This window comes from Podarcis muralis, chromosome 2 (assembly GCF_964188315.1).
Source record: "Podarcis muralis chromosome 2, rPodMur119.hap1.1, whole genome shotgun sequence".
NCBI lineage: Eukaryota > Metazoa > Chordata > Lepidosauria > Squamata > Lacertidae > Podarcis > Podarcis muralis.
Window position 1 is genome coordinate 27040482 of NC_135656.1, and position 19412 is coordinate 27059893.

General features: G+C 48.0%; 1 protein-coding gene across 11 annotated transcripts in view; it reads right to left on the reverse strand.

Moving 5' to 3' along the window:
• Nucleotides 1-19412, reverse strand: part of SDK2 (sidekick cell adhesion molecule 2) — a 330246-nt gene that overhangs the window by 47750 nt on the left and 263084 nt on the right. For 7 of the 11 annotated variants that reach the window (XM_077924060.1, XM_077924058.1, XM_028713974.2 and 4 more), the window contains exons 9-18: nt 17749-17943; nt 16358-16480; nt 14919-15086; nt 13622-13724; nt 12573-12749; nt 11024-11160; nt 9745-9892; nt 8445-8585; nt 7542-7723; nt 6416-6531 (exon numbers count right to left, since the gene is read on the reverse strand). In XM_077924060.1, the coding sequence (XP_077780186.1) occupies nt 6416-6531; nt 7542-7723; nt 8445-8585; nt 9745-9892; nt 11024-11160; nt 12573-12749; nt 13622-13724; nt 14919-15086; nt 16358-16480; nt 17749-17943 (1490 nt within the window). The remainder of the gene's footprint in view (nt 1-6415; nt 6532-7541; nt 7724-8444; nt 8586-9744; nt 9893-11023; nt 11161-12572; nt 12750-13621; nt 13725-14918; nt 15087-16357; nt 16481-17748; nt 17944-19412) is intronic. The other 4 variants (XM_077924059.1, XM_028713980.2, XM_028713965.2 and 1 more) reach the window with 1 other exon arrangement.

Below are 19412 nucleotides of genomic sequence, written 5' to 3' on the forward strand. Positions count from 1 at the left end.
TTTACCCGAGAGTAACGGGTTGGTGGCAGCGGGGAAGCGAGCACAGTGGTGGCACAGGGATCAATAGACTGTTAAACGTCCGGGGACCCTGTGTGATCGCCACAATTTGGCACTCTCTTGTACAACAAACCTGCTTCCAAAAAATGGGTAAGAGGGGTGGAGAGAGTGGGGGGGGGGAGGGGAGAAATTTTTGAGTTAAGAAAAGTATTGAGAAAATGCACTGGAAAGTGTGGAGTAATAGCAACATTGGGAAATGCTGTGTAAAATCTATGCAAACCAACCAAAGGGGGTGACTGATAAAAATTTCCATGCAAATTTTGTGCAAACAAATTAGGATGGATGGGTGCTCAAAAAAAAGGGGGGGAGCTCTGGTGAAGGCGGAGGGGGAGAAAGGGCACTTTGCACAAACAGGGCAGAACTTGGGCACACTGCTAACACTTCTCTTTCTAGAATCCTAAGGGGTACTCTGGCCTCAGGACTCCAGGCATAAACATACAGGACTCCCCCAACCCCACTCCATTCTGGTCCGGGACAGAGCACCTCAAACAGGAAAGCAAGAAAAGAGGCCAATCTAGGGGTGCCATAATATCCTCTTTTACCCGGACATGTCCTCTTTTTCACGGGTATATAAAATGAGTGTTGTCATAGTGATTCAGTTAAAAGTAAAAAGTAAAGGTAAAGGTACCCCCGCCCGTACGGGCCAGTCTTGCCAGACTCTGGGGTTGTGCGCCCATCTCACTCTAGAGGCCGGGGGCCAGCGCTGTCCGGAGACACTTCCGGGTCACGTGGCCAGCGTGACATCGCTGCTCTGGCGAGCCAGAGCCGCACACGGAAACGCTGTTTACCTTCCCGCTAGTAAGCGGTCCCTATTTATCTACTTGCACCCGGGGGTGCTTTCGAACTGCTAGGTTGGCAGGCGCTGGGACCGAGCAGCGGGAGCACACCCCGCCGCGGGGATTCGAACCGCTGACCTTTCTATCGGCAAGCCCTAGGTGCTGAGGCTTTTACCCACAGCACCACCCGCGTCCCTCAGTTAAAAGTAGAAGTTGGCAAATGTGTCCTCTTTTTTGCTCTTCAAAATGTGGCAACCCTAACCATGCTACAAGGTGCAACTGCTGCAGCAGTCTCTCCTATTCCCTCTCCCACTGCTTTATGTGAAAACCGTCTCAATTATACTGGTGAAACCACCTTTCCTTCCTCCCCCAGAGGAGAGCCAATTCACCACCACCTCACATCCTTTAACCGTGGAGCCAGAATTTGCCGGGATGGGACTGAACCCCATCCCAAAACAGTGACAGTCTGGAAGCACCCATAACTGCAGAGGACTCTATGTGCTGCCTGCAAACATTCTGCACGGGAAGCCATAGGGGTGCTGTGTTGCAGAGACTCTGCTTCTTCCCTTTTGCAAAATGGGCAGAAAGGAACAGTGTGGTGAATTGCCCAGGGACTGGAGTAGTGGAATTGCTGCTGCCTGTGCCTCTGGGGTCAGGATTGTTTTGTGCATGTGGTGATACAGAGGCATTTGGGTGCTCTGTGTTCACTTGCTCCTTCTGTGTGTGGGTGTCATCACCCTTCTAGGTGGGAGATGTATTTACCATTTTGGGATTTTCCCCTGAGTGGCATATTCTCGTCCCCTGCACAACCGGGGTACAGAATTGCTCTGCCCTGGGTAGTATCTGGTAGGCAAAACTACAGGGTATGTGGATGAAATTGCAAGTTCTGTAAACAGAAATATTATTTCTGCAAGGTGGCTTTTTTCTTCTTTTGGTTGGTTCCTTTTTTCCCCTTGAAGGAAGAAAGACAAAGAGCTATTATATCCTTTGTTTTTGAAATGTCCCCAGCAACATAGTCATTACAGCAAATGCTTGGAAGAAATTGCCAAGCGAAACTGACCCACTCATTCTTTTTACCCAAGTTCAGGGATAAAAAAGTAAAATAAAATAAAATTATAGGTTGGGGGTGGGGGGTGCAAGTAAGAAAGAAAGAAGCAATTGATTCTTATAGACGTTTTTGTTCAGTAATCCAAGTTGCTATTCTTAGTGCTGCAGCCCTAAGGTGTAAACACAAGTGTTGGTGCATTCATCTCAACAATCAGTGTCATTGTCGAGGCGTTTAATAAATTGTGTCCATAATAGCTGTTGCTTTTCATTTGCCAACAATAATTTTGTTGTCTAGTGCCAGCAGTACGGCATAGCCCAACAGCAAGACGAGCACTAAAACCATGTTAGTCTCTAGTCCTGAACAGATATTTTAAACAACTAAAGTCCTTCCAGTCACCTGCTATGCCATGCTTTTCAGGTTTTTTTTGTGGGATGCAGTGCAGAGTAAGGATTTTGAGGACACACCATTCTTAATACAGTGGTACCTCGGGTTAAGAACTTAATTCGTTCTGGAGGTCTGTTCTTAACCTGAAACTGTTCTTAACCTGAGGTACCACTTTAGCTAATGGGGCCTCCTGCTGCTGCCGCACTGTTGGAGCACGATTTCTGTTCTCATCCTGAAGCAAAGTTCTTAACCCAAGGTACTATTTCTGGGTAGCGGAGTCTGTAACCTAAAGCAACTGTAACCTGAAGCGCCTGTAAGCCGAGGTACCACTGTATAACTTAAGGGACCTATTTGCACCTCCAAGGCATGGATGGCCTTGCTCTGCCTCCCTACTTTCCCCCTACAGCAAGTATTCTGGACTTGGTTACATGGTGAGCCACATGCTCCAAAGCAAAAGGCAAAGATCCAACAAAACGTGTTTGCAGAGCAAGCCACAGTGCCTATACTGGAGGCGTGGGGAGCCCATGTCTACTTGTGATTCGCTGATGAGGTGAGTGGGCGGGACCAATTGCCCAGGCAGCAAGCTCCACCCAGAGGCTTCCTTTTCTGCCTGGGAAACAGTCCCTGGGACTTCCCACATCTGGGTAATGCCAGCCTGCAATGGCACCCACCAGAGAGGGTGCCCAGCTGCAGCAGGCAGGGCATACCAGACCTGTCTGGCTCCCTTCACTCTTCTGTTGTTCACCGGGCAGAGTAGGCACTGCCAAAAAAGTAGGTTCTTCTAAGTAGCATCTTGGTATAATCCTAACTGAAGCTGAAACAGTGAGACAGGTGCAAATGTATGGGCTCCTGTAAATGTATGGCCTTATAGCTGACCAAGGTCTGATTGGCTCCATTCAACTATATTGTAAATGGGAGTATTTGTAGGCTGAAAGCACTTGGTTCTTGAAGCCAAGACACCTCCCTTCATCCCTGACAGACATTAGCACCCTAGACCGGCTGGCAGGTGATGGATGAACATACATGTAGTGCCCATGTGGCTTTGGCTGGACCTAGACTTGTCTAAGCATGTTTAACAATCCTGACCTTAATCCCTACTGCGCTATTACTCAAAAGGGCAGCATGGGAGCCACACGGAGTTTTAACCATCCTCTTCTATGGCTTTCAGCTCCTCTGATCTTTTTTTTCCCTTCGGCTGCGCCGCTTCAAAGACATAAAGGGGGAAACTTGCTGGGATTAAAGGCAGCTGATTGTTTCTCTGAAGCACAGGTGTGTGCTGAAGGGTTAGGGGGTCGGCCATGCACCGAGAGCAATTTCTTTCCTCGGAGACCTGGAAGGGACTGAATTTGAAAGGCTGGCCTACGTGGGTAACCAATTAAAGGAGAAGAGGAAGGAGCCAGGATTTTTAAAAAAGCAGCTTAAACACTGTCCGGTTCTGCCACCAGTCATTTTTCCATTTTTGGTGTTTGGAAGCAGAACCTGTTTTCTCTCTCACAAAAGTGAGAGGCTGTGAGAGAAAAACCATGCACTGCACTTTTTATTCATTGCAATATATCCTTCTTCCTCCAAATTGTTCAGGACAACAAAACAAATACTCAAAGAATAAACCGATACTGAGGCTTGTGCTTTACCCTCCCTTTCTCAGGAAAATGTAGTCACTCTTTGCAAAGCTGAGGCTGCAATCTGAACCCCTTTTACACTTTGCTGTGGGAGGGAGGGTTGCACTGGGTAGAGGTGTCCCTGCACCTGTCTGCCTGTGAGGAGTCAGTCTGGTGGTGCAACACTCGCTGTTCCTGGGCCGGCCCACCCAGGAGGCAAGGTGCGGTGCCTGCCTTGGGGGGCACGATCCATGGGGTGAAAAGATCCCAATGTAGATCTTTATTCTCCCTGCTCCTGAAGTACATCTTCAGTCACTCCTTCTTCCCTTAAAGAAATGGCACCATTTTGTGGTTAACCTCAGCTGCCAAAACGTCTTCAGCCAGCCCTGCCTGTTTCACCTGTCAAAACAGTGGCCAAGTCAAACTGCAGCCTGAAGGATGTGGCAGCTTGTGGGATGTCAAGAAACGGGGCATTCTGGAGGCAGGGCTGAGATTTGCATCCCCACCTTTCGCCCTGGCCAGCAAGAGTAGCTTGGGTCCTATAGCTCCTTGACCATTAAGAAATTAGAGTGTTCTCCTTTGACGTTAAAGGGATCCCTACACAGTAAGGTTACCAGACATCCGCGTTTCCTGGGGACAGTCCCCAGATTTACAAATAAGTCCCCTGACAAAATCCATCTATTTAGTAGGAAGTTGAAGTGTCCCCGGATAAATTGGACAAAATCTGGTCACCTCACTACACAGCCCAGAAGTGGTTGCTAATTTTTAAAATGAAAACAGCGGCCTTTGTCTCAGATGTATGACATAAGGACTATCAAGCACAGGGTCTGATAAGAGGGCTACTCTATAAAGGGTTAAAGGTAAGACCAATTGGTGAAAAATAAATAAATCTGAGAGCGTTTAGGTGTAGCAGCTAGTGCTTAAATTGCTCCATTCACATCCTCTCTTTTATTTGGTGTTGATTAAGTATCAATTAATGGGGGGCGGGGAGGAGGAGAAAGGAATAGCTGAGTTTTAATAAGTGTATGTACTTATGCATCCAAAACAATATTCAACACAAGCTGGCTGATTAACTGACACTGATAACAATGCATAATCAGCTACTTTGTCGTGGTGTTACATTCAAGGATGTTTGGGTGTTTAATTGGCACAGTGCGAGATAGCCTATAGCAAGTTAATTAGATACTAATTAGGCCTCCAAAAATACTAATCAAAAATACTAAGTGGCATTTAATAAGTATGTTAAGTATCCTTCTTAACGTTGGTTATCTCGTTTGGCAGCAATTAAATTCCTGAACTTCTTTGGAGTAGATTAAGAAACAAGTTTTAATTCAATTTAATTAATGCAAATTTGAATTAATTACAATTTGGAACTGAGCGAACAAGGCGAGGCTCCCCTATAAGTATAATATCTTAGTAAATATATTTTAATAGACAAGCTTGAAGCAATGATAATAACCATTCTAATAAAAAAAGAATTAAGTAGAATCTTGTTTTAAATGGACTGATTATGAAATAACAGTGAGCTAAGAGGATCATCCAAAATGCATGGAAATATGGAACTGGGGGCTTAAATACCATTGACTGCACTGATCAAATCAAATACAGCGATGCTTCATCAAGGAAAGCAGTGACATAAACCCTCTTGCTTTGCAAATCAAGTTGCCATTTCAGTTTGGAGCACTTGGGTGCAGTAGCTTCCTGCAATGCATAACGCCGAAACGGCAGCCCCACAGATAATTGGTTCATATAAAGGATACCAGTTTATTATAGCTGCTAACTATGGAATTACATCATTTAATTGGTGTTTTACAGCCAGCTAAGCGATGACAGAAAACAGAGTGGGAGCAACTATACGTTTTTTGCAGGCCTGCTTCCTGGCTGCTTGTGGGGGACTGGACCTGCACACTCCTCTGCTAATACAGATATGGTTATTTAGGGAGAGGAGGGGCTACGAGATTTCATACTTTGCGTTAGCCAAGTCCCGTACCCCCTGTTAATCTGTGCCGTGACAAGCAAGGTAGGAAAGCCTCGGAAGGCCTCTGCATGGGAGATTTACGGACATGGCCACAGTAATTGGCTGGCCCAGGAACAACCCCGTGCAATGATTAACGGCCCCAAACTAGGTAATGAAAAGAGGCAGAGCGAAGTGCAGGCAGGGAACAGCGGGAGCACTCAGCCCTTCCTGATGGGAGGCCGTGGAACTACAGAGCTTCAAGGCAAAGAGGGAATGAGGAGTACAGATTCCTTTCTTGTTTAAATGCTGCTTGTGGAGGGAAGAGAGCCACATGGGGCCCGCGATGGCGATGCCTGTAACATCTCACACCAATTTGGACCTATTTAGCCTCGCTGAGACAAAAGAATTACCCGCTTACTGATGTTGCAGCTCGTCCACATCACCACTTACCTCCGTACGTTGCTTAATCAAGGGACCTACGGATAAAACAGCCACGCCTCTGCTTCCTAAGCATCCAGGGAGCATTGGGGTAGCTTGCTACAGCCCTAGGCTTAGAGGAGAAGCGGCTTCTCCTTCTCGTCCCAACCTGTCTTACCTTGTAGCCTTGGTTGATGCCGTTGACGAACTGGGGACTGGGTGGGTTCCAGGTGAAGCGGATGGTGGTGGAATTGGTGGCCTCGGCCTGCACGTTGCCCGGGGATACGGTGGGCACTGTGGGAGGGCAAGTTTAAAGGAGGCGCCTCAGTATGAACAGGTGGAAGCATGGAAAGCGCTGCTGCTGACACCACCTGCCCTCGTTCTACCTGTGATGCTAATCTAATGGAGAAGGAAGGGGAAGGGATGCTCTGGCCCCATCCGCTGGCCAAAGGAACGGTGCCCTGCTGGTTTTATTGTAATTGTATGGTTTCAGTAGATTTTATATAGGTTTTAAACCCATCCATGTTTAATAATAATAACAAAATGATTGTTTTTGTGTTTTTAGTGATTTTTTAAAAAATTCTGTAAGCTGCCTTGGGTCCCATCAGGGAAAAAGGTGGGGTATAAACTAATAATAATAATAATAATAATAATAATAATAATAATGGTTGCTTCTCAGCAATTTTCCCTGGCTTTAAGAGAACTGATCCCCCCCAACCCTTCCTTGTCTACTCCCCTTCCTTTCTGCATCTTGTCTTTCCAATTTGATGGCAAGGACTCTGCCTCCCCACCCCCTCCCTTATTGATGTGATCCTTTTGGGGAGACAAGAGTTGGGGAAAAACAGGATAAAATATATGGTGGAATTCAATGTCATTCTATGACAAGCTTTCCGTCTGTGCAAGGATATCAGCTTGCCACATGGAATTTTTCACCCCTCCCTCTCCACGTTCTTCTGTGGGTTCTCCTGGCCACCCCCAGAGCCAATTTGGGGAGGTATGGGGTAAGAAGAGAGGGGGGAACCCTATTGCACAAGCTTGTAAGGTGAATCCCACCCAGAGTCAATAAATAAGAATAACCTGAACTCTTGCGTGAGCCTGCTACCAGCAGTGTCCTGAACTCTTAAAAACATACCAAGATTCAGCCCCTACAATAGGAGTGTGTGTGTGTGTGTGTGTGTGTGTGTGTAGGCCCAGTATACCTCCCTTTCTAATCTTCTTGGCTCTATGGAGCCACTCTGGGGCCGCATTAATCTGTGTTCTCATCTCCCCTGCCCCGCCTCCCATGTCCTAGTACTGCAACTTACCACCCTGGAGGGTCCACTCTGTGACTTTGGCGCTGTAGACACCCAGCCCAGCGCTGTTGTATGCAGCCACCTCAATCTCGTAGTTGGTCCAAATGATCAGGTCCTCAAGCAGCAGGTTGTTGACGTCAGCGTTGGTGATGTTTCTGAACTGATAGCCGACGGGCAGGCCAGCCAGGCAAAATCTGGGGAAGGGACAAGAGGTCAGGACAGAACCGACAACGTCATCAGCAGGGATCTTTCAAACCATATGGCAAAAACTCCCTGCTTTTCCAGTTTCAGACCTGGCAGTGAAGCATTCTGTCAGGGACCGTGCTGAGGAGGGCTGCACTGAGGAATGGTGGGAACCTCCCCCTCCCCCTCATCAGGATCCTGAAGCTGCCCAGGAGCAGGAGGACAGTATAGATTTAGATCAGTGGTTTGCAGAGGGACATAGTTCAGAAGGCAGAAGCTGGGAAATACTGGATGGGAAATAGCTAGGAGAAGAAACACTGGGAGAGAAAGGGTTAACAGATTCACTGTCTCTGGAAAGCATTCATCGGCTCAGCCCAAGGTCAAGAAGAGCTGAGAAAGTGACAGAACAGAAAGCACACAAAGCACAGAGGGGACAAGCTCAGATTACAAGACGTGGATTGATAGGGACGTAAGGGGGTGGGATTCTTAACTGGGAGCACCGCCATTTCTAGGAGATGGGTTCTTTGTTCTCTCGTTGTGATTATTAAAGTTTCTAACTGGTAAGAAGACTCCTTTTCCTTTGTTCTGCTGATCTACTGCCAGAGTGGGAGGAAGCCAATTCCCTGAAGTCTGACACATTCCAATAGGATCACCAGCAATTCCATTGTCTGAGACGGAGGTCTATCCACCTAGAGACGGTAGGGTGGAAACTTGGATGCTGTGCTCACCCACCTGATGATATAGCCCTTGAGAATGCCATTCTGGTGGTTTTCAGGCGGCGGCTGCCACTGGATCATGATGGACTGGTTGGTTCGGCCACTGGCAATGACATTCTGAGGAGGAGCAGTGGGTGGTTCCTCTGGGAGGGAAACCCTGGCAAAGCGAAGGTAACAACAGAGGCATGTTTCAGGGATGGTTGGAAGGTAGGCTAGACTCTCAAAGCTATGTCAGCTTGTCCTTTCCAAACAATGCCCAACCCAGCCATGCCACGGCATGTGCCAAGACAATGTCTGGTGCCGCTTCTCAAATAGCCACTTCTCACTATGTGCACATTGGTTTGCATCAAACCCTCTTTTAAACACTGAAGAAAGCAGATAATTGGTCATGCTAAGCTCTTTGTGTACTGGATGAATAGATGATTACAAGCTAAGTTCCACCATCTTGCCAGACCACTCCTTTGTGCACAAACCACCAAGCTCTGAGGCCACACTTTACTCAGATGGTCCCTTTTCCAGCCACATTTACCCATTCGCTACATAAGGTAAAGGTAAAGGGACCCCTGACCATTAGGTCCAGTCGTGGCCGATTCTGGGGTTGCGACGCTCATCTCGCTTTATTAGCTGAGGGAGCCGGCGTACAGCTTCCGGGTCATGTGGCCAGCATGACTAAGCCACTTCTGGCAAACCAGAGCAGTGCACGGAAACGCCGTTTACCTTCCCGCCAGAGCGGTACCTATTTATCTACTTGCACTTTGACATGCTTTAAAACTGCTAGGTTGGCAGGAGCAGGGACCGAGCAACGGGAGCTCACCCTGTCGCAGGGATTCGAACCACCAACCTTCTGATCGGCAAGCCCTAGGCTCTGTGGTTTAACCCACAGCTGAAACGTATTATATTATTATTATGATTATTATACCACCCTATACCAGGGTGGTTGACAACATAAAATCACAATATAATAAAACTCAAAATGCACAATAAAACTCAAAATGCTTAATAAAAAAACAATTACGACCCAATAATCTCTCTCCCTACCTGTCAGGGACTGGCTAGATGATGAGGAATGGTGGTGACCTCTTGAGCCCAAGATGATAGACTCAGGATCGTGGTGGTGGGAAACAGGACACTACCCCCCAATGCCCACCTACCCAAATTATGTTTGGCTCTCTCCAAAATCTAAGGCTCAGCACAGACACACCAGATCATCTTCAGCTCCATTCCCATTCCCATTCCCAACCCCACCATCACCCAACCCCTGCAATTAAACCAAACCCTGGTCCGTCCGTCCCCCATCTAAGATGTGCCCACCTCACCTCTCGGTGTCCTTGCTGAACTGGCCTTTGCCCACGTCATTGACGGCGCATAGCCGGAATTGGTATGAGCGGGCAGGGACCAACCCTCTCACCAGCACTGAGGTCACTTCAGGGTCCACGCTGGCCATGAGCACTGTCCAGGGAGCATCTGCCAGGCACAGAGGAAAGCAGCGGGGAGGTAAAGGAGCAATACGGGAGAAAGTGATGAGGGCTGGAGTCCACCTATTCTTACTATTCACTTCCTGGTCTCTATGTTAAGTTCCTCTGTGCAGGAAGGAGTCTCACGGCCTGGGTTTTGCACAGAACAACACAGAATTAGAGGAGGAAGACCCCAAACCTGATGTCCCACTAAATTGGAAGCCAGGAGCCTATTCTGCTTCCAGCTGCAACCAAAAGACCATTGCTGCAACAACCCACCACCCAACAACCTCAAAATGATTTACAAAACTAGGCGGTTTTGGTTTGTCGAGGAATGAAATCACATTGTCAGAGTTTGGCAGCAATGGGGCAGGATGAAGGAAAGGCACTGGAGAACCCCCTACTGCTGAGCAAATACAGGCTCACTTGCAATTCAGCAGCAATCTGAAGCAAATGCGGTATATAAGCCTTGAGAACGTAACGCCACAAATAGCTGAGGTGTGATAAATTGCATTGTGGGAAAGTCCTTGGAATTAAGTCTTCATAAGAGCCACCGCAGAACTCCGATGCTCTGCATCTACTACTGCATTTGCCTTCCGCTCCACCCAGTCTCCCTCAGACCACATTGTGAATGTAAAAAAGGTACAGGTAAAGGACCCCTGGACGATTAAGTCCAGTCAAAGGCAACTATGGGGTGCGGCTCTCATCTCGCTTTCAGGCAGGATGAGCCAGTGTTTGTCCACAGAGAGCTTTCCAGGTCACGTGGCCAACATGACTTCTGCGCTTCTGGCGCAATGCATGTGCTTCTGGCACAATGGAACACCGTGATGGAAACCAGAGCGCACAGAAATGCAGTTTACCTTCCCGCTGCAGCAGTACCTGTTTATCTACTTGCACTGGTGTGCTTTCGAACTGCTAGGTTGGCAGGAGCAGGGACAGAGCAATGGGAGGTCACCCTGTCACGGGGATTTGAACCACCGACCTTCTGATCGGCAAGCCCAAGAGGCTTAGTGGTTTAGACCACAGTGCCATCTGCACCCTTTTTTGTGAATGTACATCAGCCTCAGCCCCAAGGCCATGGGGCTGGCTTCTCTGGCTGCACCCAAGATCTCGATATAGTTAGGAATATGCAGTGCCTTACTGTTCTCGGAGACCTCGAGAATGTAACGAAGCAGTGGGCTGTTCCCATCAAAGGGTTTGGTCCATGTCAGGTTGATCGCTCGCTTCTCTGCAGTGCTCAGCATGGCAATGGGGTTTTCTGGTGCGTGCGGGAGCTGTCTGATGAGGATAACGACAGAAGAAGCCTATTTTAGACGCTGTCACAAGCGGAGAGCCCGAAGGACAGAGCACCACCCCTTCAGAAAGAGACGCTGTTTGGAGAGAGTCTCAGGCAGTCACTGGGCATGGTGTGGGCTGTCCCCTTCCGCCCTCCTGGTTGTGGTGGCAACTGCTGCTCGCTGGGATGGGGAAGAGAAACAGCGATGGCTCATCCTGCCACTTTCCCCTGGGAAAGCCTGCTGTTTACAGCTGAATCAGAATAAACACCAGTTGGCTTTTCCACAGGTAAACAGTGGGTTTTCCTGGGGAAAGCGGCGGGACAAACAAAAATCCACTTGGATCCTCACCTAGAAAGCACGGGGCACGTGGAAAAGCTCTTGGATCCATACTGTGGATCCTTAGTTGGCACTGCGTTGATGATGCCCGTAAGCATGCATATGCCTGGTTACTCCCAACGCTGTGCTGTCCCATCCTTGCTGCCTCACGGCAACACCTCATTCTGGCAAGCAGCAGTGCTGTTGCAGCCAAGAGGATGGCATGGTGGTGCAACACGTCATCCTAGGGACACCAAGCCGCTTTGTGCATTAACCGTGCTGGGCCCTGTGACTAATTTCTGCATATTGTAGGCAGCAGCTCAGGACTCCCTAGGAGCCGGTCGCAGGCATCTTGCTATATCATATGGTGTGGATGGACAGCACACACACACACACACACACACACACACACACACACACACACACACACAAAATAATCCAGTGGTTCAAAGTGGCATTGTGGGAAGTAAGATGGGAATTTTAGCCATAGTGCCATGTTTTTTTCCATAATAGCACCTGTGGGGGGAGTAAGAAAAATACCCCCGTTTCCAGGTCACACTCACACATTCACTTCCTCTTTGACACACATGCACACCAAGTCATGTGGGATCTGCTTCAATGTGGTGTGTGATCCCACACTTCAAGGGTGCATGGGAATAGGTGGCCCTGTGGCTGGAAAGACTCGCACAATCAAGTTATTTGCACGTGCATGTCTGTGGTAAGGGACTACGCCACACTAAAGCTATTCCTGTGTTGCTTGGCATTCAAGTGAGGTTTACTTGAATGTACAAATGGTTTGCAGGGCGTGGGAGGAACTTGGGGTTTGGGTTTATCAGAGTGGATCCTAAGCAAGAGAGAGTAAGAGAGAACTTATGGAGAGCCCAAGAAGTTGAGAGAACAGTTCACCTGTGCTCAGTTTGTGGCGGGACGATTCCTGTAACATTTACATCAATACGAGTGCATCATTCCCTGTGGCCTTGTGAGAACCTGTTGGGTGACACTTCACACCCTCCTTCTTATTCATGCACCATGCTATGTGGTCCATCCTCCCCGGTCTTTAGTAGTTCCCAATGCCTGCCTTCAACGGTTGATCCTTACCGGACTCGCAGGTGAGCACTCCGAGAATCGTTGCCCCCAGCAGAAACCACGCGGCAAGTGTAGGTGCCAATGTCACCTGACCAGGTCTGGGCAATATGGAGGGTGCCCGTGCTGTCCAGCCTCATGCGAGCTACGTTCTCCACGTTCAGTGCTGCACCATCCTTTTCCCACATGTATCTAGGGAGAAAAGGCAGGGCCAAGGTGACCCAGGTTATTCTACCTCTCACCAAAAACCAATACCTCTCTCTGCTTCCCAAGACTGGTATTAGCACCCATGAGTCCCAGCTCACCGAAGCCACACACCGCAGGACTATCCTGTTTCAGAGCTGACTGCAACTGAAACAGTTCTTTCTTGCTTCTAAAGCAAATATGTGCATCATAGATACTGGTTGCAGAATTCAGTTTTCCTCAGCACAGAATGGCTATTGCTTCTTAATGATGCAGGGCACACACAAGGTCCTGCCTTACGGACACCTGGCCTTTTCAGCACCAACACCTCTGCCATTATAACACGGTTGGAGTCCAAGACAAATGTTTGCCACGGCTGTCTTCTTTCACGCCAAAGAGGGATCACAGCAGTTTTAATCTCAGCACCGTCACTAAGCCAGGCACCAGGTGGCAATGTGGGCCCACGATTTTGCACAGGTTCTCCTCGCATTACCTTTCCCTGTAAGTGTTTTTGAGGCACATAGACGGAAGTGGCTGGAAGACTGCTGGCTTTGCAACACTGTCATACTCGAGCGTGCATTTCAGACATGCTTTTTAGTTGAATGCAAACCTGGGTGCTCTCAGGTTACAAAGATGCTGGCCACTTCCCAAGAGCTTAAAACGTACCAAGCGGCTGAAACTTGTGCAAATCCATGCTTAGCAGAGGCCAGGAGATTATTCCTCTCTAACAGGAAATGCTCAAACAAAGGCATTTTTAGTCCATGCGACCCATCTCTAACCAGATTGCCTTGCCTTTCCCTCTCCAACTCTACTTCCCCAAGTTGTACTCCAAAGACTTTCCCATTTGTTTCACCTCTGATGGGATAGGTACCGCCACATACCTGACTACCACTCTGGGGTCATGGGTCACTCCACAAGTCATGGAAGCCTTGGTGCCTTTGATGACACTTTGATCCTGAGGAGGACTGGTGATGCGAGTCCGGGCTGTAGATGCAGAGAGACAGGAGGCACTCAGACATAATCAGAAACCGAACCAGCCATTGCTGTGCCATGCCAGAGGTCAACGCTTGGGCCTGCTAACTTCAACAGATAAAAGCTTCCTTGTGCGTGAGACCAGCAGGAAGCCGCAGAATCATGTGCGTCAACTGCCATTATCATAAGAGTGTGAGATCATCTAATAATGGACTCAAAACATGACTGATTTGAAAGGGGGCTAAATACCATCTAGTTCAACCCCTTTGCTGTACGGCAGGAGACCCCACTTCCTGCTCCTCATATATCATGTGGTACAGACCAGACTTTGGTGAATAAAACTAGAAGAAGCGGTGTTTCACAGCTCCCAATTCAAGTGTTCCCCTCCTCCCACTCCCACGCTGGAGAGATTGCTGGTTCTGAACAAATACCCATGCATATTCCCTCCCACGTCCAGGGTCAGTCCGAAACCTCCATTGCTAGTCAGTTACCACAGAGAGGGCCTTTTCATCAGGCACAAGCTACATACCTGACTATCTGTGTACATTTAGGGAACCTGCAAAGAGGAAGTGGGGAGAGGCTAATATATGGCAGAATTCATGTGACAATCACCATGAGAACCAGCCTAGGTAAAACCGTCTTTCATATAAAGGTCTATTTTTAGGTCAGGAGGCAGGATAAAAATAAACACCCGCTCACACTCACACATACACATAGATAACTATACCCGCTCACAGATTCCCAGAGCGTGCTTGTTTGGACGCTTACAGGGTATTATTTACTATAGGGCCAGCAGGGGACACTGATTCACTTCAACCTGGAGCACGGTGGACGTTATTTCTATCTATCTATTCTACAAAGTTAGAGCTGCTTTAAAGGGGGATGGATATGTGCTCAAAACCAATTTGACGCCCACAGGCCACATATGCCACTGATTTTAGACGGCACTAGTCTCTTGCCTGGCTGCACTGCAGACTGCCCTGGAAAATAAAGTCTGTATGTTTTCCATGCATGTCCATGTGCCTCCTCCTCAGATTGTGAGATGAAGTGTTTCCTCCCCTTTTCATTTCTTAACAAAACGAAACACTTGTCTGATTGCACCAACAGACCCCGAATACATGCGACCGAGATTTAAACTGCGCACAACATGGAAGATCACGGACTGGTCCCGTGCCAGGAGGCTGACGGAGGCAGCGGGCACCTTACCCCAGACGACGAGCTCAGCTGATGCTTCATCGACTCCCCGGGAGTTGGTAGCCAGGCAAATGTAGCTCCCAGCATCTGAGATCCGCGTAGGACTGATCAAGAGGCTTCCTGACTCCAGCAGAGTGAAACGAGGAAGTTGCACGGAGCCGCTGGCCAGGATTCGTTCGCCTGCATGGGAAAGAGCAGAGTTTGTTGTCTGGTCCACAAGAGCAGGTTAACCATAATGTTAAGATAATCCTGTCCATGCGTTTTTGGATTCTGGAGCAGTTCCAGTTCAGGAAATCCAGAGATAATATAACCTGAGGCTGCTGAGGAGATAAGATTTCTGGTGGGCTTTTCTAATACCGAATGCATGTGTTTGTTCTAAATAAAGTGGTTTGGCCACCATACTTTGAGTACTTCTTACAATTACTTGCAGAGGTGGTTTAGGGCACTGAGCACCAAGAGAACAAGGCACCCAGTAAGCACTTGCCCAGTTACGGGGTAGGAGGTGTTAGGGCTCTGACAGGATCTTAGAGTCCCCTCACCTCCTTCCTAAAGCCTATTTAGCACCTGCCCAGATTTGGGGAGGAGATGGGAAGGCTCTAGGACCCCACCAGAGCCTTCTTGCCTCCTTCCCACAGCCCAGGACCTGCAAGGCCTGGTTGGGGTGTGTGCGCCAAATTCTGGCCTAGCTTAGGGTGCCATAGCACCAAACTCCACCCCTGATTACTTGCTTCCAATGGCTTTGCCTCAGCTTTTCCCAGTCAAAAAGAGAAAGGAACTGCAGGCGTAAGAAAAGATTCCTTCTTTATATGACTTGTTTGTGAATGCAGCTGTGGACCATGATTTTTAGGGATTTAGAGAGCCCATGTTCACGTCACAGTTCAATTCAAGTTCACCCAAATTATCCTTGGATTTTTTCTTCTTCTATCCTCCAAAATGTCACAAGCTGCTGTGTCAAATATAATTTTGAAAACATCAAAATACAAACACAGTGGAATATGAATTGTTTCATTTATTCGCTCACCCGGCAGTTAGGGGAACTGCTTTCAGCTTCATTTCAGATATTTTTGAACTAATTCGTTAAGCTGAACTAGTTCATTCCAAGCACTGGGCTTGTCCATAGTGTGCCTGGTTAAGCATATTAATATGGGTTCCATAATAAGTGGTTCAAATCCACAGCTTCAGGGGCATATGAAATCGGTCCTTCCAGCCCACTAATGACTACTCTGCCTGGCAGGGCAATTTTCTTTCCCACCAGCTGCCACCTGGGCCATTTTCTTTAAAAAAAACACACCTTAAAAATCCAGGAGATGCTGGGAATAGAACCTGGGGCCTTCTGGAAGCAAAGCATGTGTCCCACCTCTGAGTTATGCCCCCCTCTTTGAAGATATTTCATTCCATGCCTGGATCCTATGAACGGTTTTGTAAAAGAAGTGAAAAGTTTCTCAACTCACCATTACCTTTCTGCCATGTGATGGCTGGCCTGGGAGCCCCTGAAGTCTCGCAACTGAGTACCACAGCCATCCCATCAATTACTGTGCTGTCCAGGGGCCCTTTGGTTATGTTGGGAGCAATGCCTGAGGTGAAGATGGAGGACGGGGAGGAAGATGGGAAGGGTTACAGATTGCCAAGCTGTCAGCACAAATACAATGCTACTTTAATGTGTAATGTTTTATTATGTTTTATATACGTTGGAAGCCACCCAGAGTGGCTGTGGCAACTCAGTCAGATGGGTGGGATACAAATATTATTATTATTATTATTATTATTATTATTATTATTATTATCCTTCCCCAACTGCATGAACCCGCATTGCTGAATAGATGATAAAAGGAATCATTAGGAAAGACCCCTTAAACTCGTATCTGATTCTCTGCTTATGGTGGGTATTTTTTATGTGCATTGACTTTCTATCACACAAGCCACCTCCACACAAATCTCAACTGAGTCTGGAGGAAAACCATCTCTTAGGACATCCCCTGTTGGTGCCTGAAACAGGAACAACCTACTGTCTATGGAACACCCACTGTCAGGACCAGCGCATCCCGTTTTGCCGCCTGAGGCGAAAGAGGAAGGGCTGCCCTACTCTGCTGTGACCCTCGACCTGCTGCCACACCACCCACCTCTACTGGCACCTCTGTCACAGGTGGAGAAGCAATGCTGTCATTGGTGTCGGTTCGGAGCAAGGTCCCATGAGAGCCTGCAAAAATCTCATGAGATCTCTTGAGGTTTTGCGAATTGGATTTGATATCCCACTTTATCACTACCTGAAGGAGTCTCAAAGCGGCTAACCTTCTCCTTTCCCTTCCTCCCCCACAACAAACACTCTGTGAGGTGAGTGGGGCTGAGAGACTTCAGAGAAGTGTGACTGGCCCAAGGTCACCCAGCAGCTGCATGTGGAGGAGCAGGGACGTGAACCCGGTTCACCAGATTACGAGTCTATTGCTCTTAACCACTACACCACACTGGCACACTTCTTGCCGGCAACCGGAATTAATGCTGGTGCTGCTTCTGTGCTGCGGGCAGAGGGTGGCTAGGGCGTCACTGGAGGTGGCTGCTTCACCCTGTTTCATGGGTGGGCCAGCTTTGCCTACTGTGCTCCCGAAAGATTGACGTGGTTCTCTTCCTATTCTGGAGCTCCTCTATCAAAACAACACCCACTTCCTACAGGACCTTGCGGTAGCTCATCCTATATTTCTGCAATACTACACATCTCCCCACGAACCTGTCTCTGTGCTTCCTGCAGCAGAGCCACCTGGCTACTAAAAGCCCTGCTTCTCTCAGCCCTGCCCCACAAAGAGCACCTTTGAAGCAACCGGCAAGAAAAGCACTTGCTGACACCTACTGGTGACGGCCAGGTACGTGGAGGTCTGCACCTCGCCAGCGGCATTGCGGGCAAAGCACTGGAACATGCCCGTGTCATCTGGCATCAGCCCGCTGATCTGCAGGCTCCCGTTGGCGAGGAGCTGGAAACGGGCAAGCTTCTCCACTCCGAGCAGCACGGCATCCTTGTACCAGAACATACTGGGTGTAGGCACACCTGTAAAACAAAACATGCCCATGGCGGTATTTTTTCAGGGTGGGGGGAGAATATTGTGAATTGATTTGAATTTCTTCAAAAAAAAGAGAAGAACCTGGCCACAGATAGTGCCATTAGACCAGTTTCCCAAACTTGGGTCTCTAGCTGTTTTTGGACTACAGTTCCCATCATCCCTGACCACTGTTCCTGCTAGCTAGGGATGATGGGAGTTGTGGTCCATAAACAGCTGGAGACCCAAGTTTGGGAAACTCTGCTTTAGATGGGGATGAGGAAATGAAAACAAACTTTTTCATCCATTGCCCTCCTTCCTCAATGTATCTTCCTAGTAGATTTTTCTTTTTCTTTTTCCATTGGCTTTAGTTCCTTAACTCCCAACCCATAATGCTCCCCTTCCAAGCCTATTATCCCCCACCCCCAACTTCTTAGACCAAGAGGTAACTCTCAGAAGACACATATCCTGGCATTTATTGCAAATCCCAGTGGTACGGCACTAACATCCGAAAAGCCAAGGGGCAACAGATATCTGTGGTTGATCAAACCACATGGAAGATTATCCTCTGCTTCCTCCTCCTCTAAGTCTCTGGTTAATGTTATAAGAAGATTTCATATTTCTTCCAAATGACGCAACAACTTTTATTTGACAACCCCAAGTGAAATGAGAATCTTGTAATGAAACAACGGTAAAACCAGAATACCCTGACCTATGTTCCAGTATAAAAGGAACAGTTGCACCAAAGCCACCCCCTTAGAGCTGTTTAGCATCCTAAAGATCACTTAAGCCAGGGGTGGGGAAACTGTGACTCTTCAGGTGTTGCTGGATTAAAACTCCCATAAGTTTCAGCCAACTTGGCCAACTGTCAGGGTCAATGGGACTTGTAGTCCAGCAGAGTGTCTGGATGATGACAGGTTCCTCACCTATGCTGTACTGTACCCTTGGGAGCAAGCCCCACTGAACTCAAAGAGACTTCATTTTCTGAGTAGACATGTATAGGATTGCACTGCTAATACTGAACATCTGTTTCTGAATGAACTTGCCCATGCATTAATAAGATGATCTTCAGAGGCCCTTCTCCAGAAGACTCTGCTATTGGAGGTTAGGCAAGTGGCAAACTGGGGAAAGGTCCCTCTCTGTTGAACTGCCCCTGCTTAAGGAACTGTCCCCCATCCCACCCCAAAGCAGCTTATTCAACATTTATTTTTATGCCACTTTGGTGCTAGGGGAGTACCTTTTCATTTTCCCAGGCTTTTAACATTTAGGGAGCTTTCTCTTAACATCTCTTTTATTGCTTCTTTTACCCTGCTGTTTTGATTAACCATTCTTCTTCCACTGTACTTTTATGATCTTTTTCTATTGTGAACCACCCTGCAAATCACAACCACTGAAGGTCAGTATATGTAAATAAATAAATAAATAAATACGGAAATTCAACGCCTCCGCTATATCCTCTGGGAACTCAACAAACTTGGAC